Genomic DNA, 23,704 nt, shown 5'->3' with positions numbered 1-23,704 from the left:
CCAGGGATTGACGGGGAGTGGGGAGGCCTACGGACGTCAGCCCAGACCTGGTCCGTCCGTCGTTCGGCCGAGCCGAGCTCAACGAGGTCCGGGGCTTAATAACGGCGCAAAGCTCAGCCAGCGTGTTTCTCAAACCGTGCTGTTTTTTTTTCATTTTTTACTTTGATTGATTACTTTCGTCCACGGTAGCCGGGTGTCTCAACGACAAAACTTGTTGTTCTTGGTAAAAAAAAAAGGAATAAAAAAAAAAAAAAAAGAATCAGAGGAAGACCGCGGAAGGTAGAGGACCGTTCGAAGGAGGAGAAACTAAAGAAACTGGATATCGATCGGTCGATCGAAATCGCGTAACGGAGGATCGAGGAACCCCCCCGGTCGATACGTCGCGGTTTCATGCCGGTATCAACACGCGCGCGGCACCCCCGGGGCATCCTAATCAACCACCACACCGCCCTCCGCGTCGAGAAGGTGGTACGCGCAACGGGGCCGGTCCAGGAGCAGCTACCACCCACCTGCCGTACCGCCCTCCCTTCGGCACCCTCGCCCCACTCCGTCGTTCTCCCTCCCTCCCTCCCTACTTCCCTCCCGTCCCGCGGAGACACCCCTCTCGCCCTCTCCTCTCCCTCGAGGCACGTCTTAGTCGGCCCTAAATCGTCTCTCGTGTGACAACCACTGGACCCGCTATAACAACGACCTGGTGTCCAGCCATGAACTGTAAACGTAGTGAGAGTGTCGAGAATTAGTCGAGTCGTCTGGATTCACTGTGAAACCGCCTTGAACATGCACAGAAGTTTTTGTGTACATAGTATAACCTTATCGTTACATCTGTGCGTTTTTAATACAATATTATACGTATACATGTATACGTATACGCATGTGTACATACGGCAATAATACGTATTATCTGCCTAGAGTGGTACGTTGCAGTGAATAATAATAATAATAATAATAACAACAACCGTAATAACGATAGTAATAACAACAACAACAACCAATAATAATAATAATAATAATAATAATAATAATAATAATCGTCTTCGCATTAACAATAACAAGGTGTGTAAAAATTAAGAAGAGGAAATTAAACGACGATTGTTAATCGCGTACACACGTTGCGATTCGTACACGCGAAGATAAACGAACCCAATGTGTATCATGTACTAATATAATAATACACCGTTGCCGCTTTGCTGGATATAACAATGTCGTCACGGTTGTAATTATAGGTATCCTCGTTGTAATAACTGTGCAAACGGAGTAAATATTGCTCCCCCCGTTCGCCCCTTCATCCGTTCCCCTCGGCGTGTCACCCCTCCCAACCGAGGCCTCCCGCTTTGAAGAAGAATCGCGAACGAAACGTTGTTTACGGTCTTCATCCCCTTGATCGTGGTCGTCTTTGGTGTTTCGGAGTAACATTAGCGAGAGATTGATAAAGAAGTTCGCGGTTTAATCGAAACACGATACGCGAACAAATATCGTACACGCGAAACACCGATATTCACTCACTGGCTCTCTCCAACTGACAAGAGCTGGCGCAGAGACGGAGATACTTGACGCGTATAAAAGGATAAAAGAAACAACGTGACGCATGGAATTCTTACGGAAGTGGATATTGCCTGGGGAGGTGCGTCTCCCTGACTCGAGCCTCAGTGATTACGGACGGATAATGTCTGTCGAAGGGGTGCAGTGATAAAACGAGTTACGTACGTACGAGAAAACTAAGGAAATCGGTAATATTCGGGGCCGGATGCGTCGCGACGGGACGATCAGGCCGCTGAGCAGAACCGGGCGCAGGTGGATTTCCGATCATCTTATCATCGTCGCTCTTCTGCTTCCGGATCGCGTTATCGACGAGTAGAGGAGCCGAGGCGAGACTGCCGCCGGTCGTCGCTGGCTGCTGCTGCTGCTGAAAAACCGCGTGTGTGTAAAACTAGATCGCCGATCAGTGCATGGGAAGGACTTTTTTTCACCCGTTAATCACCGCCGTCGGTTGTGCGCGAGGTGCCGGTGCAACGAGGAGCCAAACGACTCCGAATACCAAGAGGTATGTCGGCGAGGCGGAAGCAGGCCCGACCCAGCCGAGCCCAACTCGAAGAGGAACTTCTCGTTCGGGGCCCACTTCTTCGGACGGCCTCGGCATCTCTGCAGAAATCGAACCCTGACGATATACGTAAGTTTCATTGTTTTGCAACAGCGGGGACGAATTTTAATCCCGATTACTCGACCTCGGATTTCCTCATCCGACGGACTCCGAGCGATGCGCGCTGTTCGGTCGTCGAAATGACGCCGCAGCCTCGTGGAGTAGAAAGGGGGATCACCTTTACAGCGTACGGTATGACAATCCTGAAATTAACTCGTGCATGGCCACGTTGCTGAAACTTTCCACGCTACAAGTGATCCTGAGTTGTGGATAGTAAATTCAATCTGCCGCATATCAAATACCGATAGACACGCAATGCGTATAATTCACAAGTTTATATGCCTGTACCAGATGTAGGTATGTCGAGTTGAGTGGGCAACATCGAACGTAAGAAACAACGATTCAAACAGCTCAGTCGAATTTGATGAGTAAAATTTGAAACTCTTTGAACCGTGTAATGAACAGTGGGTAAAATGATGGTTTCAATCGCAAGGGATTCTGCAAATGGTCGACGTAACAATGCGCGGAGTATAACAAAGTAGCAAATAAAATTTTCGGTGGGTGAATTGAAGTGTTCTCTCCTGGTCCATGCTTCTTTCGATGGATATGGATGATTGCGCACATTCTCTACGTAATATCGTTGCGTGAAGATCGTTCCGATCGCATGATCGTGGTTCCCGGCCGAGGTGCGAAGATCCAATTTATATCTGTAAAAGCGTATGAGAAACGAGCGGAGTAGAAACGAGAAGATAACGCTGTCAGGGATGTATAACGTGGCTGTAAGGCAGTTATTGACTCGTTTCGAAGCTGCTGACGCGTTAGTGCGGGTGTGTTGAGCAAAAGGCTGATGCAGACACGAGACCGACCGTCAGGTTATTTCTGAATACTTTGAGACGGCCGGGAAGACTTGCGCGTGATAAATAACCCTTGACATTAAATTTCTGTTAAACACGGAATCGAACATTTGCCCAATGTCTCAGCAAAACCAGTTCTAATAGCGAAAAATTGACCTTTTGTAACGCGCGAGATCTACGAGAACTCTCCCGAGTCACGGAGTACTTACGACGAGCACGATTCGTCTGAGAATTCGGCGGTACAATCAGAGCCTGGTGATAATTCTGGCTTGAAACGTGGCTCGATTATTCAAGAAACACAAATGATAAAAATTCAACGGCTGCGGATATTTCACAAGTCGAATCGGTGAATCTTATTGTTTCCGTAATTTTACCCTGATTTATACGGCTAATCGGCGTAGAAAACACGACGCGCATTCTCCGCGGCGTTTACTGCAATTTTACGACTGCAGCAGGCTGCAATCGCGAGGGTTCGACAAGCCGCTTTTGACAGTTCAACCGAACGAGATAAGATAGGACGCGTTGCCTAAGTAATTGCGGCGCGATGCCGGCGGTCGTACATCAAACGTCCCGAGTACACAAGTGCGGTGTGTGCACAAATATAACAATAACAAATGTGTGTAATGCTCGGGTTCTTCGGCCCAATTATTTCTGGCATTTCATCCCGGGGACAAATTCTCGGATAGGTATGTACGAATTGCGAACAATCGGTTATTTTCTTTTGCCTCGTCTCTGCTCAGACTTGTTCGTTTTCGTGCGTGAATATTGGTGCATCGGAGATATTGAAATCGCGGATCAGGATGAGAAATCGAAGGAGAAACGTGATCGGATCTTCGATGCTCTCAGCATCCGTGCGGACCATGGGATATATTCTGGCAGCAGCCATTTCTCGTAATAGTTGGCGTGGGGTTTATTCTTAGACGGAAAATAGACGCTTAACTACTTGATTTAAATTCAACGCACCAACAGTTGCATTTCGTTCGGCGGGATCTACACACGTATATCTATACATATATGCATATGCCTTACACTCTCGCATCATCGCTCCTCGTTTCACGCTCATGCTGCTTTTCTGCTTTTACTTCTGCTGCATTTTGTACCGCGCTATTTAATCCTTATACTTCGTCGTGCCGTAGTGTATTGTCACTATAGCACACCTTATACTTTCGTCATACGTCACTGGGTGTATAAGTTTACGTAGATATTATAGGTATACACAGACGTACGTGTAGCTAGATCGATCTGAAAGATCTACGGTGATAAAATCGCGGCAGATGGAACCTGGCCCGGCAGTGAAAATGATCAAGGGGAAAAGCCGATGTGAGAATCACGTGTTACAGCGCGTAAACCGAAGGGAAGAAATATTTCGTCAGGTCAATTACGCTTCGATTAAGAATATTTTTTTGCGTCTTAAATAACTATATAGATATATAAACACCGAGTAGATAATTTCACCAAATCAGCGAAATAACCGTACAGTTTTGAACGAGATGGTTTTTCCAATTTTATGAAAACCTTAACATAATTCGAACCTAGCCCAACATTCGATAAATTCTCGTATTGATTCGTTACCGTTGATATGGTTATTCAACGGTACTTGGCTATTGCACCTAATGTTCGGAGTATCCGTTTACTCGCTGTTTCGTTGATTACGTGACTTAGAACACAAGTCAAGAGACCGGTAAAATTTGGTCTTTTAATAAATTCAATTTTAAACGAGAGAACATTTAGTAGAACGAATAGCGAGCCATTAGTTGACTTGTCAACTAAACTAACATGAACCGAATAAAAATATCTTCTGCTTCAAGTTCCAGTGTGTAAATAAAAGGCGTTCTTCCGACGTATATAACGTGATTCCGTATAGCGCGAGAGCTGCGCAAGATAAAATATAACACGATCCTTAGACGGTAGGTATACCCCATAGGCCTAAAATATGTAATTGCGCCTGATTTCGAAACACGTCGGATCTCGCGACGCGTGAATAATGGTAGAATTATTTCGTTATCTATGAAACGCCAGATTCTCGCGAGCCCCGCGGATGACTCCGAGAGTAGAATAAAAAATTCCTCCTCCTTTCTTCCCCCACCCCCTCGTCCTCGGGTTCGTATTCAGGAATATAGGATATCCTGCGCGTAAACGATAGCGAACAAGCGTACGCCGAGTGTGATGTTCGTCACCGGGAGTTGATAGTCGGCCACTGGAAGCTGGTGTTAATCGTTGACAGAGACAATCGGGTTGTACACGGTTTCACGGATACGGGAATCAATCTCAGTCCCCGAGCAGAGTGGCTCCGAGATCTCTCGGCGTTCACCAAACCATCCGGCAAAGATATATTATACGTATAATACAACGCAGAGCGTCGTTTAAAACGAAGGCGCGAACGCCGCTGATCGTCGTGCGTGTCTGATACCGATGCGACATTATTAAGTCGTCCTCGACTGCTGACGACTTCTGACCGTACGTATAGTCGTCGAGTGTCGTACCGGAGGAGAAGCCTTTCTCGAAATACCGAACTCTATTTTTATATCAAGAGACCGCGGTGTGAAATGAGAAAAGAACGACTCCTCCGCATCGCAGTAATGCACTCGGTGATTCCTTACGGCCTTTGCAACACCCTGTACAATATTATACTGGTTATACCAACGTACCCACTTAACGCACCGGCGTTACAACACGAGCCAATGTCACCGCACGCGATGCATCGGCGTATAATTGACGGGGCTGCCTTTTACCCTGCGGAAAACTATTGCCGAAACTCACCTTCGAACCCCCGCAATTAGCTGTCCAGCTTTAGGGCTCGGCGAGTCGAGTGCTGTGAACAAGAGGGCGGAAGGGTGGATAGAAAGAGAGTTATGCGGAGGGCTGCTCTCGACTCTGTATCCGGACCTGTTACCGGGAAATAAAGGTATAACGGCGGAAACCGCGTGTAGGAATGAGAGATCAATAGCCAAGGATAGTTCACCTGGCCTCGCCTTCTTGCAGTTCCCGAGGATTCGTCCAACTTTAACGTCTCGATCCACTCTCCGTCTACCATTTCAGACATGGTTTCCATTTCGATGGACCTTGCGCTACCTCATTTCGTTGCAACGAATGGTCGCTGTGCAGCTGATAAAACACACCCTGATCATTCTTCGTTCAATCTATAGTTGACGACGTTATCGCGGATGTTCTAGAGAACTTCAAATACTTCGGCGCCGGTGCAGAAAACGAAAGTGGTAAACGTTGGTTGGATCGGTTTGACGGCTAGATCTTGGGCTTATTTAACACACTCGGTAAATAAGGAAGCAGCGGTATTCTTGGCGGTAATTGACGCGGAATCACTTCGTAAATCCTGAGTCAATCTGTCCGGTGAATCCGGTGAATCCGGTGAATCGATACTTTCTTGTGTATTTACAAACTGTGCAGATAGCGATAATTATTCAGGTTCCACCGAGGATCAAGCTCGCTCATCTATCACTACTTCGCCGATTTTATTTTTTCTCTCAGGACCATTGCCAACTTGTTCTTCGATTCCTACGACGACCGTTACACGGGATGACATTATCAAAGAAATCGAGAGTGACGTTTATCGAAATTATTGTATCAACCAAGCGCTTCTACACGACTAATCCGGTAGAATCCACATGGATGCTCGTCAAAATTGTGTCGTTCCTTGGTAAATTCCACGTCATTGTACGATTAAAGTCGACGGCGTAAAATCTTTGCCGCGTATATCAACAACCAGATGCCCTTGTTTGCGCTACATACTTATGAAGATAAATATGAGCGTACCTTCCGCGAACAAATTAGTGTCCATTCGTATTGTACGTATGATGCGGCTGAACGTTGGCACTCCGAGTGACTACACGACACGTACGTTGCGAGCTGCGTACAAGGTACGTGAATCGAGTGGGGTGTACGAGTGGTGCTTGGGTACATAGATCTTATTAAGCACACGCTGATGGCATTTTGTATGCGTCGACGATATGACAAGTACCGCTAATGCTCTACGAGCGGCTAAGCACCTATTCTCGGGCGCCGTGAAACGCCATTGTATAAACCCACACACCAATCTCGATCAGCGGTATTGGATACGCACGCCCCAGGGATGGCATCGCGCGTTCAAATATTTTACACGCTGTAATTTGCCCGTCTGTTTTACAACTGGCAGATATCTTGGTGCGATGATGAAACGGAAAAACCAGATTTGACATGGTTCGGAAAAAGCTTCGGAATGATTTATTACAAGCGAGAAGAAACAGCAACTGTTTTCAAAGAAACCCTGAAATTTTTTTACAACTACTTACTTCGTTTCAACTTGCTTCACGCGGACTGTAACGAAATGACTTTCAGTTAGGTACTGGAAATTTGTTCAATTTTATTTTTCATCATGTCTGATTACGGATCAAGGAAATTATTACTATCGTGTCATCTCCGACACTCGAATCGTGACAACGATTTCAAGTTCTTTACTACGGCTGCAGTGAAACGGGGAGACGCGGCTGTAAAGAAATTTTCACCTTTTTATCACAAGTGTCTTTGACTTTATTAACGGCGTATTGAAAGATTGTGAGAGTATCTGTCGGCATTGAGAGACTCCGAAATAATTTGAAAGCTGAAAGGATGGTACACCGGCGATACTGAATGGAATGAAATTATTCGAATTCCGTTTGATCCAAGGAGCGAGCGCTAGAACGAGAAAGAGAAAGAGAGAGAGAGATAAAGAAAAACATTATTCCGATGGGAATAACAGAAATCGATGATCAGATTAAACTCGTGATTAAATTGAATAGACATTCACCAACGTTTCTTGAGAACATAATTGACAAATTATGAGTTCTTGTAAAATTCGGTGAACTATAAATCCTCAGGGAGACAAAAGTACAATACTACCGAAAGTCATGCAAGGATTTTTAATAATCAGGGAAAAAACTGCAGAACTGTCCAAACGAATAAGGGTATTTAAATTTCAGGCGCGCAAAGATTTCAGGATTACTGTAGTAAGTCGAAGTAAAACCTTGTTACAGATTAACACGAGAGTTCGCTTCACCGCGTTCCAAAATTTTCGAGACCAAACGGAAGGCGCGACTCTTTTGCAAACTCATTCCCGTTTCTATACATATATATGCAGTGGAATAAGAAGATGTCTGCCAGGTCAGGAGTAAAGTAAACTTGAGAATGAGAATCGGGGGAAAATCTTTTTCTCAGTATTCTCCGTTTTCAAGCGGTGACATCCACCCACGAGACATTAATTCTCACCACGACAGACGTCAACAAGCGTAAAAATTTGGCGAAAAATTAAATTTTTTCGCCAAATTTTCATGCCGCTTCTTCAACTCCCGCGGGTGTTTTCGCGCCGACCCTGCAACCGTGCACCGAATATTAATAGATCTCATATTGCACTTAGGCCGGCTACAGACGTCCCTCTTCTCTCTCTCTCTCTCTCTCTCCCTCTCTCTCTCTCTCTCTCTCTCTCTCTCGCTCTCTCCTCGTATCTATCGCGCGTTGCAGACAACGACGACAACACAACAGTTGTACCCGTGTATGCATGCAGAGGCTGGTTGCCTGCACTTGTGAATTCAGACGAGTAAATATGAGGATCGTAAATCTTTGGGCTTCGTCGTCGGCGTCGGTCTAGTGCGAGCCGGGAGGCGCGGTGTCCGTCCTTCGCGCACGCGTCGATGATCCGTCTTAACTCTTAATTGCGTCACCTTTGACCCGAGTCCCCGGCTCTTGGCGCGTGCCAATATTAACCCAGACGTTCCGTCGCGACGTTATTATCAATTAATAACGCACTCACCGACTCAATGCGTAAGTCGTAAAATCCTAAGTATGGTCAAGCACCAACCGATACTCATTGGACTCTGCCTTCCAACTTTCTAACCCAACCGAATACAACGTTGTAAATTATAATCGGTCCCTCAATTTTCTCGACGTTCAAGGAGGCTCTGGATCTTTGTGATATATCACCGTAACCTAATGCGTCATCGATCATAGTCGAGCTCGGTGTGACGCCATCTTGTTTCGAAACATCCGGAACGATGAAACTTTTGCGAACACGGTTTGCGAATTTTTAAGCAGTCCTGGAAGCACTGTTTCTTCAACGTAATTTGAGAGATTGAAGATAATGACGAAAAAAAAAATGTCAATCGGAGAATTATCGAGTATTTCGCCGAGTCATGCGCTGAGAATAATTTAGGTTGTTATAGTAACTAGAAAAATTCAGGAAAATCAGCTTGCGAGGTTTACTCGAACTTTTTTAGTTAAATAAGGCTTTAACGTCAATTTATTGTTGCACAAGCGTTAAATTTTCGCAACAGTTGCAAGAAAATCTAGCAACAGTGATCGAAATGAAAAAGAGTAGTAACGGATACTAGACTTTCCGGTAACAGTTATAAAACTAATTTTCATTTTCTACGTAGAACTATATTTTTCGATTGTGGTAAAAAATGAAAATAGTCAAGGACCGCGGCTTCCGGATCCTCGTCGTAATAGCGTCGCGGTTCAAGTTACGCCTGATCGATGCTTTTTAAGTACCAAGTGAGTGTACCTGCACGACTACCGGAGGCTTTCGCATAACAATAACGTATCACGACGTTGCGGATACGTTACGAAGAACGTCGCAATTGCGCGAACGGTTCAAACGCATTCCCGAGGGTTTTAAGGAGCGCGCGGCTTCGGTCGGCCGCCTGCAAGCGCGGGTACAATTACGCGAAGGTACGGTAGGGTGAAGGTAGGTAGGTACCAGCGAGCAGCTTCGGCTCGGTTATTATTTATATCGAAGCATCGCTGCAGCGGCGGCGACGGCGTTGCGTAACACGCGGTGACGTTGATGCGGAATCGGCGTCGGATAGGATAAGAAGAGGATGAAAGTATGCGGGAAGCGGAGAACCGACGTAAGAACGGTGAAACGTCACCTAGATGCTGCCTGCCGTGGGATGAGAGGGGAAAAACACCCACGAGAGAATTCCTTCGCGGAAGTATAATATATAGGTACCGCCGATGCCGAGCATTAAACTGTTGCTCGCCTCGTTGTCCCGGTCCAATTGTGCGGTGCCTTCCTTGCGCTTCTTCCAATTACACAAAATCATCCGTGAACATTTTTCTACCGCGATGATAATGATGATGACGATGATGACGGTGATGACGGTACTCATACGTCGAATCGACGCGGAACGCGTTTAGCGCGGTTTAAAACTCGTTGGCCGGTTTTTACCCGATCCCAGCGTCAGCTGTCAGAAACGAAATGTCGAAGAAACGCGCCGTCCGATACCGATCGCGCCGTTCGTCCCGATATTCCGTTCTTGAAGGCTGCCGGATCGCGTTCGTTCGTTCGCAACTCGGTAAACGGTCTTCTCGCGTATCGTGCAATGAGACCAGATACACAGATCAACGATGCGGTGAAACCCGGAAACATCGCAGGCTTAATTTTTTACGAACCTACATTACACTACACGATATTCAAGCCGGGTCGATGACAATTAAAATGGTTGATTTCGTACCGAAAGAAACGAGTACGGGAGTTCTGCTCTCACGAACGAAGAACGATCCTCGAAGCTTATATACCGAGCATCAAACGCCAAGTGCTCGCGAGGTTCAAAATGGGAGAACGGAATTATTCTTCTCCTCTTTCCCTGGTCCTTTTCCTTTTATTCGTGCCTCTTTGTCTCCTGCCCTCGTCATACGCGAAGCGAAACTCCAGGTGATCCGTGACGGGAGATACTCGCTCTCCTGGTGCGAGAGGGAGAACCGGGGGACCGAGAGGAGCGAATAGCACCGTAGTTTTTGCAATGGAAGAAACGGGTTTGACCCAACCGCTAATTGGGCACCGCGGCACTGTACACACAAGGAGAGTACCTAATTTGTTGCCAATTTCGCAAAGATAGCTCCCCGCGTCGTTGGTGCTGCTGCTGCCGCGTCTTCTGCTACAGCTTCTGCTTCTGCTTCTGCTTCTGCTTCTGCTTCTGTTTCTGGACCGATGATATTGATGGGTGTTCCGCTATTCGCGGAATGCCGAACTCGCCGTCATCGTTTCAGGGTGCTTTTCGATATCCGTTTTCGCGCCACGATTCGACGAGAGCAACGCGGTGAAAAAGTTTGCTGTATAATATTGTAGGAAATCGTTGCAGGAGGTGAGCAACGCGCTGGAGCTTATCGCCTGTATCAATTAGATGTACCGAAATATGTTGATGAAAATTTGAAAAATAACCGCGGTACGGGACAAATTGACAACCAAGTTCGGACGGATCTTTGGTTTCTCCGTAGGAGGGCATCCGAGCGTACACTTATAACTCTCTTCTGCGTGGCGCACTTTTTCCCTCTTTTTCACTCTCTTTATTTTTTCGTCTCTCCCTCTCTTCCTCTCGTCTCTGGATGCTCGGTGGATTTACGACGGCGATATACGGCCACAGCCTCCATAATGTCGCCTGTAAACGGATATGCCTGGGAGAGGACATGCGCCGAGCAGCAAAAGACTCGGGACTTTGAATTTCCTAGGCAACCCTGCACCGCGGTACCTTTACAGTTTAGACAAACCAACCAACATCCCCATTCATTCTACCAACCGCAACGACATCGGCCCTCGCCTCGCTCCGCGGTAAGAGACATATTTTCCCAATGGCCGCGGTAGGTAGGTACACGATGCTGATCGTAGTCGCGTTGAAAGGAAATCATTTTACTGCGGTATGGGATAACCGCCCCCGCACTCTCGTGCCTCAGACACCGGGATTCCATTGAGAAGCTCTCGAGAGGATCGACGTACGAGTCGACTTTGAAAAACGGTTCGGAACTCGCGTCACAGATATATAACGCTCGTACAAGTCTGCCGGTCCGTGAATCGAATAAGCGTTACCTACGCAATTTTGCGATTCAATTCGAAGTTGTTCCCAACAAGTCCGAACACTTCGCGATATCATGCCGGGTCTCGTTTAAGGATCAGCAATTTACTCCGAACCTCTGACCTCTGGTTAAGCTTTTCCAGACTTTGGGCTAAATTAGAGAGCAACCGTGCTCCGTAAGGGGAATTATTACGAGGCTAGTGGTCGGAGGATTAGCGTCATAAAACACGCGCAAACCAGTGTAGGAGGGACAACCAGACGCAGCTAGGGACGAGCTAGGCGAACGAAGAGCTGTGACGTGGTCTTCGAATGCGCGATCAACGGACCGAGGACAGATCAAAAGCCAGAGCCGTTTAAGGGCGTTCGTTACATTATTTCGCGCCAGCGAAAGGGTTCCAACTTATCCGCGCGCGGCGGCATTCACCAAAAGCGAATTCATCCCGCGTGGGGTGAATGCGCGGTGTATTTACTTAATAACCGACCCGTCGCCTCGTCTGATCATCGCTGGGCTTTAATCGCGACTGTTCAGAGCCCGGGGGGTCCTCAACCCGCGTTTCGGGACGGTTATTGATAACGCCTTTCTCGACGCCTCTGCCAACATCACGAACGCTCGGAGCGAGAGAGAGAGAGAGAGAGAGAGAGAGAGAGACGCGTGCCGTGGCTTCGACGGGAATAGATTAATCGCGAACAGTTCATATTGCAAATTTAACAAGACGAGATGCTGACGAGATCTGAAAACTAATTACATCCGCTTTGCGAATGTGGCGATGTGGATTTTTTACGTTGGTGTATTTGTAACAACATTCATAACACGATGGCAGATTCGGAAACACGATTAAAGGTTTGACTATTGAATTTTTTGACAAAGTCTGGGAATAAATTTGTGAAACAAACATTTCGACAAACCGGTGCACCGTTTCCCATCAATGACAGGAGGTTTTAGGTAGCCGATATATAGGAAAATTCGAATAGTAGCATCGGGAATTAGAGAAAAAATTTTACTATTCGTCAGAACTACGGAACCGATTATTATTCTCTACACATATAATTTGCTTGATTTGCAATCTACTGTGGAATACTTTCATCTAACGTTGAAGCGATTCATCGTGAAGACATTCCGTTTCACGAGTTTGACGATGGTCTCAACATTGATGAGTAGTTCGCACTTGTGTTACACATTTTTTTGAGCATAGTACGAATACCTATAAGAGAGACATCGATACAGTTGATTGATTGATCAAGGCTTGTGATTCCAATTTTCAATCTTAAGTACGACTGCTGTCAGGAAAAACGGCTTAAACTAAAAGAGTTAACGAAATATAAAAGAATGGCACAATTTCGGAACGGTTTATGTGTAACTGTTACAGCGACGAGTCCGTGCTTTGAATTGCAGGAGAAGAAAACCGGAGCATGAAGAAAGGTGCAAAAAGCGAATTGAGCGGTCTGAAAAGAAATCAATTTTCGTCAATTGTTACTTACAGTACTCCCTTGTAACATCTCGAAGATAAAAAGAGACAAGGATCGTGACCCGCGTAGTACGGTTTTTTGCGTTTCTTCCTTCACCCCGAATTCTCGCATAGGCGCCTGTAGCTATGAGAAGACGCCACAAAGACGCGAAGACGTAACGTTACGCCGTTGAATATAAGAGGACTCGAACACCGGACTGCGAGAAGTTTAATAAAAATCCATCCATCGGCTCCCCGCAGCCGTATCTAGATACGATTCAACACGTTTTCTGCTCGGGCGGTCCCGAATCCGGGTGGGAACGCAATTGCGAAATAATGATAGCTGCAATAACAATAATAACTAGGGTATACGAACCCGCCGGTTGGCTGCAGGCGGGGATTCCCCTGCAGGAAAACGAACGAGACACCCTGCACTCGCTGCAGGGACACAGAGAAAGAGAATGAATGAATGAATGAGGGGGGGAGAGAGAGAGAGAGAGAGATGTCCCCACGTTTTGTCATTTGACATCTGCATTGTCGTTGCATCGTTATATTGTACACACTGTACCCTGTGTACGCATGAATATATGTATACGCATGTTCTCTACGTATATTTCGTTGCTAGATCGCTGGTTCGTTCGTCGGTTACTTGCACCGAATGCAGCCAGAAACCAGGCTACTCATGCACGCTTCTGCACCCCGCCATGCACCTTGGGGCCGATCGGATGCCTTGTCCACGTTTTACGGTTGACTTGGCTAAACAGGATCGCATTAGTGCCCTCCCCCCCCTCTCCCTTCCTTCCCCGATTTCCCTTCCCTCTCAAGGCTGTGCTTATAACGTAGGGAGATTAGCATCTCGGGGTACAATTTTCCTTTCAGTGTTTTTTTTTTTTTTTTAGTTCTTTTTTCGCATCTTTCTCTCTCTCTCTCTTTCTATATATAGGTATATATATACATATATTCTTTTTGTTTATCTTTCATCCCTATCCCGTCGCCATATTGTCTACTATGACATATTTTTACCGTTACCACGTGCACTGCACTGCACTCTCTTCAATTTCTCGTACTTATTCTATCTTGTAACCATCCTCCCTGTCACGTCGCCAGGTACGTGGAGTTTACCGCATCATTCAAGCCAAAAGTATAATGACACAATATGCACAGTAACGTTCATTAATAGGTTTCCAGTGATTCCCTATTTCTTTGTTCCTTTGAATCAAAGCTAAAACGAGTTTGTTTTGTACATTTAGAAAATTTTACGTGTCTATGATCGACGTATCATTTGCTTCTTGTGTCACTTGCGTCGCTGGTCATTGGCGCATAAAATTTGATTGGAAATGAAACTCGTTCCAGTTTTGATTCCAAAAAAATAGTGATCCACTGAGGAACCTATCGATAAAACATTGTCGTACGGTATACCAATCACTGACCAATAGCAAGGGTCATTCTTTATTTTCACAAACAAGGACGTGGCTCTGAATTGAACCAATCGTAATTCGGTATTAAATGTAAAAATGAAACTGTGTTATAACGAAAACGGACAGGAATTTTGGTTTTTTGATACATGCGTCGCGTTGCGAGGCCGGACCGAGAAAGGGTTGGACCTAAACTGCTCGCCATAGCTAGTTAGCATATTACGCCAACGAGAGGCGGGTTGTGTGCCTTAATTCCGGCCGTACAGGAAAGGGTTGAAGCACCCTCGCGACCAATGACAGAGAACCTTGCGGGGACGGCCAACGAGCCATTCCCCCGGGTCTGCACAAGGTATCCTCCGCGTGTTTTCACGTGTACTTGATGGAGAATATCACCGTGTTTTCCGAGAGATCCGTATTCCCGTCATCGCATCACGCACGTGTCATCTCTTCACAGAATCGGGCCCATCTTGGACCGCCTGGACGAACCCGAAGCACCGAAATCTTCCATCAAAGCCCGCCCGACGGATCGACGCCATTTTGTTTCTATCTTACCTATTTTATATCTTTCTCTTATTACCGTTCGTGCCTGACTTGAGCAGTCTTGATTATTCAAATTATTCAAATCAATGAGATGGATTGATTTTGTGGGAATAAGTGCTGAAATTTTTTATTCATGAACCCGCTTCACTCGAGACTACTTTTCCGATAATGAGACATGCGTTCTTGCCTTTGGATGTTTCCGGTTTTACTGCAATTAGGTAACAGATTTCTTTTTGCTAGACCGTGTGAATACAGATCGAAAAAAAAAATGTCATCCCTCATTGAATGTTTAGACCATACGGAACACATGTTTATTTACAAAAAACTTCCATTCGAAGCTCCGAATCATGTAGCAATTAGGGATAATTTTCACGGTATTTTTTGTCTGTTGAGTGAAAAAAAAAACTCTTAGATTTCACCACAATAGAACCAAAAACTTTTTCCTCTTACACAGCTTGTACGGTTTAGAAGCTGTCCAAGTTGAATTCGAATAAAAATCACAACGACAGTAAATAGAAAATTTGAAATACATACAATGATCCGTGTGAAACGATGTGAAAAAATTTCAACTCTCCGTCACCAGATCGTCCCGCAGTACGGTGCAACTGTCATTTAAAACTCGATACCCTGGGACTGACAGATGACAACGGATGACATATTTTTGCGGCCTCCCCCCTGTTGGTCCCCCGCTTCATTGTTTGACGATTGTCTCCCGTTGGATTGGGTTGGGCCCTCGTACAGTAGCTGGTAATCTCCCCGGAAATGCGTTACGAAAGACTAAACAAACGGTTCAACAGAGAGAAATAAAGATACAGAATACAGGGGACTCTCTCTCTCGCTCTCTCTCTCTCTCTTTCTTTCTCTTTCTCTTTCTCTCTCCCTCCTCTTTACCAAAAATTCGGGATAGGACATCGTCGTATGTCGGGTCACCGAAACGGTGAACAGGGGCGAAGAGGGGGACCTTTGACGACATTGGGACAAATTTTTCCGCAAGAAAAATTTCGAATGGAAAAAAATGGTCGTCGGTCGTGGGGCACGGGATGCTGCCGGAGGTGTATTACGTTTAAAATGACAATAAGGACAGCTAATAATAGCGTAGGTACATGCATTATGGAGTATATGGGATAACGCTATGGGACCCGGATTTCTCTGCGCGGTTTACGCCATGTGCCCTGGAAATCTCTCTCTCTTTCTCCGACATTCAGGTTACCTACAGCACCGTGCCTTATATCTACTTACCGTATACACAGGGGCTGAGTGCATCGTTCCGCAAATTCGCGTGTAAACACGACCACCCCTCTGCGTTGCCCTTTGGCCCTTCGTACCACACGATGTGAGACACAGGCTCGATATATAGGCTTATGATACACAGATTCCATTGTCGTATAATCTGTCATTTTATGGCTCTATCAATCTTTGTGGAAGTCTTCCCGTATTTGTGCGAAATGCAATAATATGCAATCTACGAGGTTATTTGCGATTTTTTTGATTATATATTGAAAATGTTGCGGTATTTAACCTTTTACAATTTTTGAAAATCAATCACGTTCAGTGTAATACAGTACGAATAGGTATTATACACGTGGATGTGTCGTAAGATTTGTTACCCAGACTCACTTGAGGTATATCTGGCAAAATAATTTTCCCACAGTATAATTATATTTTTCCGTAAAAAAAAAAAATGGAAAATATAATTTCGATAGTAGGAAGATGAAAAAGTAACGAAGAGAGATGAAAATTCACTACGCAAACGTATAACGTCTTGAATCAAGATTGAAAGTAATTCTTCAAAACCGAATTGCACTTTACAAACTTTCATCGTCAAATGAAACAAATGGTTTTACTAAATGCACAAGATCGACTCTCTCGATCAATCTTTGACTGCACCTTTGAACTAAATGTATACATACCTACGGAGTGGAAGTTTCAAAACGCTTAATTTGCGTTTTCGTATAAGTTTTCGTTTTATAATTGGAGTAAATTTGAAAAAATGCACGCCTGGTTATTTTAAAAGAATTTGAAACGCCATTAGGACGGTATGTAAAATGTGCTACTGATCAGATGGCACGTGAAGTTGATCCCGATTTGTGCGCGCAAGAGACAAGCGAGGCGAATGCACACGTTCTCCGGTATAAGTTGCGTCTAACATATTCGTACACACAGATACCGTATCCACCGGTCTATATTTGGGGAAATAAGAGGCCCGCAGTAATAGAACGCTGCTGCAACGGCACGAACCGTCGAGATACAGAGACAGCCAGCCGGGGTAAGAAGAGGAGCACACATCGTTCGTCATTCGGAGGAGACAGTCGGAGGTAAATCCATACGACGATCCGTGGCTAATTGCTCCCGGCGACAAAAAACCGCATCTCCTGCTCCGCGATGCCGCCGCGGTATTCTCCTCGCAGCTTGAACCACACGCGCTTAATTCCGAGTATTTTCATCCTTCTCTATTCGCCCGTCATATTCCGTGGAAAAATTGCAATTAAAAGACGCATGGGAAATCTGTAGAGCGAAGAAAATCTAGAAGGATATAATCATGCCCTGTACCTATAGAAGGTTCACCCTGCCGGAGGCTGCGCGAGCGTGATAAAAAAAAGGGGGAGAAATCGTCACGCGATCTAGAGTTTATAAACTGACAATCGCAACGTAGAATCGCCGCGAATTCCGTGATACTTGATGATCAAATCGCGGCACGCGATTCGCAGAGAATCGCAGAGAATCGCTCTTATTTGTCATTCTTACGTACGGACATTCCCGAAGCTATAGGGGGTCAATCTTGGCGGCTTATATTTGCCAGTAAATCAGGTTTTTCCGGTCGTGTTGATCGGTTACCGTTCGAAAAGAAAATTCAACATATACAGACCCAAATCATTTACCGAAATTTATTGATAGAAGTAGCTTTCTTTTTTTTTTTTTTTTACAAAATGCAGAGGGCGTTTCTTCGTCCAGCAGATTAAACCTTCTTACCCCGTGAAAAACTATGAAATTGTGCGCGTAAAACGGTTGACATTTATTCTTTGGACAATCGCTTATGCGGTATGACCTTTTGGTAATTTTTGACACCTGGGTTCATGTTTGATCGTACGTACGAAACGGCTTTTATTTTGAAGCGAAAAATACTTGAGCTTCCAAAGTTGCCCCGGTCTACCCTCCGGCAATTAGCGTTCTTCTTTATCGACCGGAACTCTGCACACGCCATAGACCAAAGAATTTGAAGATGAGCCGCAGCCCCTGTTCAAGTCCTGCCGCTACTTACGATTAAACGAAAACCAACAACAACAAAAACGAACGAGGAACGAACAGAACAAACTTCGAGGGTGAAGGCACAGCTTAGAAGTGCGTAAATTCGCGAGGGGAGGAGAGAAAGAGTGAAAGGGAAAATCTCAGAACTTTTGTTATCCCGCGGATTGCGGAGCCGCGGGAACCTCGAGGTGTATACAGCTATTGAACGTAGAGCAGAAGTCATTCCCCAACGGGACCAGGCAGTAATGTCTCGCGAGAGACTCTCTAGCGATAGAGAAAAGGATAGGACTCACCGCGGTTAGGTGAGAAATGGAGAGAGAGAGAGAGAGAGAGGGAGAGAAGGAGGGAATTCATGGAAGGGAAGAGGGGGCGGCAAACTAAGGGATCGGGACAGCTTAGAGAACCCGAGAAAAGAATTCGGATATTTCTTCAATATATTTTAGTCTCGCATCTCGCGGTGAACGCTATTTTCGTTTCGGCGGTTTTTAAGAAAGAGAAAAGGAGAGAGACAGATATATGTGTATATATATATATATATCTATATAAGAACGACGTATGCATATGTACACATGCCGATGTCTTCCTGTATGTACGCATACGTATGTACGTACATATATATCGGTAGGAAAAAAAAAGTAGCCGAAGACTTGGAGTTAAACGAAATGAAATAAGAAAAATTGCCAAAAAACAAGGAGAGTATAAGAAAGAAAAGAAAAACAAATATGTCGAATGAAAGCAGAAGTAAAATTTGGAGAAAAAGACAAAAGCATCAGATGCCATGCGTTTGGTGGGAATAAGGAGAAGCGAGATGAAAAAAATAAAATAAAGGAAAAATAAACGGGTAAATAAGAAGGAAAAACTCGTACGCACACGCGGGCAAGTTTACGGACGAAAAGAAAAAGAAAGGAAGAAAAAAAAAAAAAAAAAATTATAGGTTTCCCAGCGCGTGATCTACGCGCCCGCAACGCGGCAGGGCTCTGATTTATCGACTCTGCTTTGCCCCCTACCCCCTCCCCCCCCCTCACGGAGGCGCGAGTCTTTCTCGTCTCGATCCCCTCCCGGCACTTCGCTCGCGCCTCGGAGACTCCTCACTTCGCTTCACTGCCCTACCCATGGTGACATCGAACTCGTCACTGTTGTGCCTGCTAGACGCGGCGAGGCGAGACGAAACTGGCAACGGCCAACAACGCTATTCCACTCCGAAATGCTGCACGCGTCTCTCTTTATATATCTGTATGCATAGCGTATACGTGTATATATATATATATATTAGGTACATATAAATAGGCAGACAGGGCAGATTGTAGCTACTTTAATCCGAAACAATTTCGTTAGACGTTTCTTAAAAGCTTTATTTTAAAACTTTTACCACAGCATCGGCCTCAACTATTTCCCATCCTGCACCAGGGAATCTTTGACGACGCTTATAACATATATATATATATAGATAATTCTCACCGAGGATACACTCAACGCCCTTTATATTCTATGACCTACGCACGAATCACGATCTCGGTCACGAATAACGTGCAACGTGTAGAGAAGTAATTTTTTGGAAAATTTTTTTTTTTTTTTTTCAACCCGTCTCTAATTTCTACAAATTTATCGACGAATCTATGTTCTATGTTTCAGCATTAATAAACTTTATATTTACGATTTCACTGCGGAGGAAATGACAAATAAGATTCGATGTAAAAACATTGCAAGGTATCCACAGAACCACTCTCTTGAGAAAAAAATTACAATTTTTCGAATGGGGGAATTGCAGAAGCTGCATAGATATTCGGCGCAAGATATTTTTCAGAGGAAAGTGAAAAGATTATTCTAATTTTGTGAAATGAGAATTTGCGAAAGCGAATAATAATATAATTTATTGAAACGAACTCTCATACGTAATTACGTATCTAGACGTACGTTTCTCTGAAACGCATGTAAAGTTGCATATCAAGGTTGAGCAAAATATATACATCCAGTGGCGAGTTGCATGAGAATAGCAGCTAGAATCTAAGTGCGAAAGTGAAGCCTGCAGCTTTCGCCGAAGTCGGGCGGATTGCCGGGTCGTGGGGCATGAGGGGGCATAAGAGAGGGGAGGGGGGGGGAGGGGGATGGGATGTTTGCGAAGTAACACGAAGCCACTAGAGTGTGTCTGGGGTCCCGGCGATATATCTATTTGGCTTAGTACCCGGCTGCTATGCCCCGCCGTAACACTCAATTTTTCAAACCCTTATTGATATAATATAATATTAATACCTCAGCCACGAATCCAGACACGATTGTAACTGAGTAAATAATTCAAGAACCGCAGGCATAGGTATACCTTATTTCACCGTTTCTATAATCCCGTTCTTCTCCCATTACCATTTTACCGTTTTCATCTTTGCTGCAGAATTTTCCCTGTGTTACGGATATGTACGCTCGATTTGCAATTTGCGCCCCTTGTAAGTTACTTTTGCGTAACGTGAATGAAAAAAAAACAAAAAAAAAAAAAAAACTAGAAGATACGAGCAATAAAATTAACCCTGCGTATGTGTAGCGAAGATTTTTATCCCTCGTTCGTCCTTCTTCCGTATTCATTTCGCAAGAGTTTTTGGCAGAGAAAAAGTTTGTCAAATTCTTTATGCACAGGGTGGGGGAAAGAGTCGTCGAGTCGAGGGCTGCAGGCCTCGAATCCCCGTCCCTCCGGCTTTTGCAGCGACGTGGGTTTAATGGAGCAGCAAATTATTATGATGAAATCTTCTCCAATCTTCCCCCTCGCGAGTTGTTTGCGATTACCCTGCAGAAGACCCGTCGTAGTCGTGTCGAGAGGACCCGCCTCCAACCCCGAAAAATACCACCCTCCATTTTCCATAACGGAAGCCAATTTTACACTGACGTAGACGGGTTAAATGAGGCTAACCTTAATTCTTTTCTTACGTGTGTAGAGTTTCGGCATGTCACGTATACGACGTGTATCGTGCATACCCGGATTTTATGATTTGATTAAAGGAACAATCTTTCATCCCTTATTTTTTTCGTCCGTTTTGAATTTACAACGATTTTATTACCTTATTTGCGTTGATTCGTCGATACTGCATCAACCAGCGAAAAAGGGAATCGGCGAAGTTACAATTTGTACGCTGTAAAGTTAGTCTCAAAAGAAGATACTGTGTAACGACAGGCGGAAATATATTCCAGTAATATCGATCGAATCTGGATTAAAAAAGATATGAAAATCAATTGTGATTTTTCATTCTCAATTCTTACTTCGTTGCATTGGGTCTGATGCTTCACTTAAGCTTTTACCATAAATTTCATTCCTATTTCGTGCGCTCTTGTTTTCATACAAATCCAGACGCGCAGCGTTGTTGTAACTTACGGTCGCAAAAATTTCACGCTGCACGCCTGTTTGTAATTTTACGTAAAAATTAGCAAACACCGTAGAAATCTGACAAATCGAACCAAACAATCTGGGATGAAGTTGCTTTCGGGTTTCCTGGGCGGTTTCGGAATATCGGCGAAAGGCGAGAGGCCGATTTGGAGGAATGGTGGGTACAGACACGGACCGGAGAACTGGATGAGGAAGGCGAAGCTGGCCGCTATGAGTTACGACCGTTGGGCCCGAAGGCTCGGGGCTCCACCGCCGCACTAAAATCCCATCTGATATATTATTAGGTATTATTGCTTCTGTTCGCGTTATTTATACCCATATAACGTAATGCCCGCGAGATCGAACCGAGTCGGCTGATACGTCACCTTATCTCCCAAGAGATTTGACGCGGACGCTTTTTCAATACCTTCGGTTCGTTTAGCAGCTGGTAGATATATATATATATATATATAATACCTATCCTATGTAATGTACCCAACCATATACACGCGCAGTTTGCAGCGGTTCAAAAATTACAGATTAATCACGTTTATATTTCGCAAATATTTCCTACGAACGACAAGCCGCGAAATGTTTCGGTGCTGAATTTTAATCGAGATTTTAATATCATCGTTATTTTATTTCTAATATATACGTGAATCTTGTGATTATAAGTGGAGACTGGACGCGAATTTACGAGCCAATCTGTTGGAAATGTGAAAAATATTATAGGTGCTGGTTTAAAAAAAAATGTCGCATCAAGCTTTAACGTTACGATGATTTGGATATTGGTCTTTTCTCCTTCTTCAACTCAGTCTGTTTTGCGTTGAGCAATTATTCAAATAGACCGGCAGCTGATAGAGAATTTGTGCGAATTAATGTATAATATTCCACTCTACGATAACTTGCAGTTCGTAAAATTCATGCATTAAAAGGCATAAAAAAAAGTCCCACGGATAACAAATCTATATATGTACATAGCATGTATGATTTATTGGATATAATTCACATATATCTTTAAAAATTTTCGTAATTCAAAGTCAAAGCATTCCAAATGCAGGCAATTTTCTTTCATGCAACTTGTAATACAAATCTATTTTCACCTAATATTAAGGATTACGTACAGATTATATACCCAGTTCATCTCGCTAGTTTCTTAAAGTCGGTAAAAAATCGAACGTTAAAATTTCTATGAAGAGGATAACCATTATTTCGAAAATCAACACATCTTGATCAATTCATCGTTCCTTCATAAAATTTGTAGTTAAAATAACAACTATGCATGTTACAAAACATATCAGCAAAACTGACTTTTGCACTATATTTATATTCACATTTTTACGAGAAGAAAAAATATACACGCGATGAATAAATGTCTCGATGAATTTACGAGAAACGTACATCAAGACTAATTATGCGCGAACAAGTACGCAAGATATATTGAATAAAAAAAAGTGATCGTTCGAATCAAGAATCAATGAATAAATAAGCGCAATTGAAAATCTAGAAAACAGTTAACCGCTATGTTTATTATCATTATTGTCACAGCTGTCGGTCCTTCTGTTTCATTTTACGAAAGTTAAAATTTTCAGAGAGGTTAAATTCCCGGAGACAAGACGTTGCAGCGAATAGGGAATGGATGGGACGTGAGAACAAAGAAATGGGCATTTTTTTATTCTTCCTTTCTCGTCGAAAATGTCTTTATTATTTTTTTATTTATTTTTTTTTTTGATTTTTCCTCTCATCCTTTGAACACGTTGTAGTACAAACACGCGAACCGAGATCGCAAGAGCGAATTGCTCAGGAGCAGACTAAATATACACCAAAGTGCGAGTTTTGCGGATCGCGAAGAATGGGTCGAGGAGAGAGAGAGAGAGAGGGGGGGGGGGGCTGGTCCGAAAGGCT

At 44.3% G+C, this 23,704-nt stretch overlaps 1 protein-coding gene across 3 annotated transcripts in view; it reads left to right on the top strand.

Annotated features, from left to right (window-relative positions):
• The first annotated feature begins 1,050 nt into the window (after window positions 1-1,050).
• The window catches only part of LOC124175531 (homeotic protein spalt-major), a 60,803-nt gene continuing 38,149 nt past the window's right edge, over window positions 1,051-23,704 (top strand). For all 3 annotated transcript variants that reach the window (XM_046555887.1, XM_046555886.1, XM_046555884.1), the window contains exon 1: window positions 1,051-2,167. In XM_046555887.1, the coding sequence (XP_046411843.1) occupies window positions 2,044-2,167 (124 nt within the window). In that variant the 5' untranslated portion in view covers window positions 1,051-2,043. The remainder of the gene's footprint in view (window positions 2,168-23,704) is intronic.

This window comes from Neodiprion fabricii, chromosome 2, assembly GCF_021155785.1.
Source record: "Neodiprion fabricii isolate iyNeoFabr1 chromosome 2, iyNeoFabr1.1, whole genome shotgun sequence".
NCBI lineage: Eukaryota > Metazoa > Arthropoda > Insecta > Hymenoptera > Diprionidae > Neodiprion > Neodiprion fabricii.
Note: the sequence above shows the minus strand (reverse complement) of the source record. Positions and strands in the feature narration are given on the sequence as shown.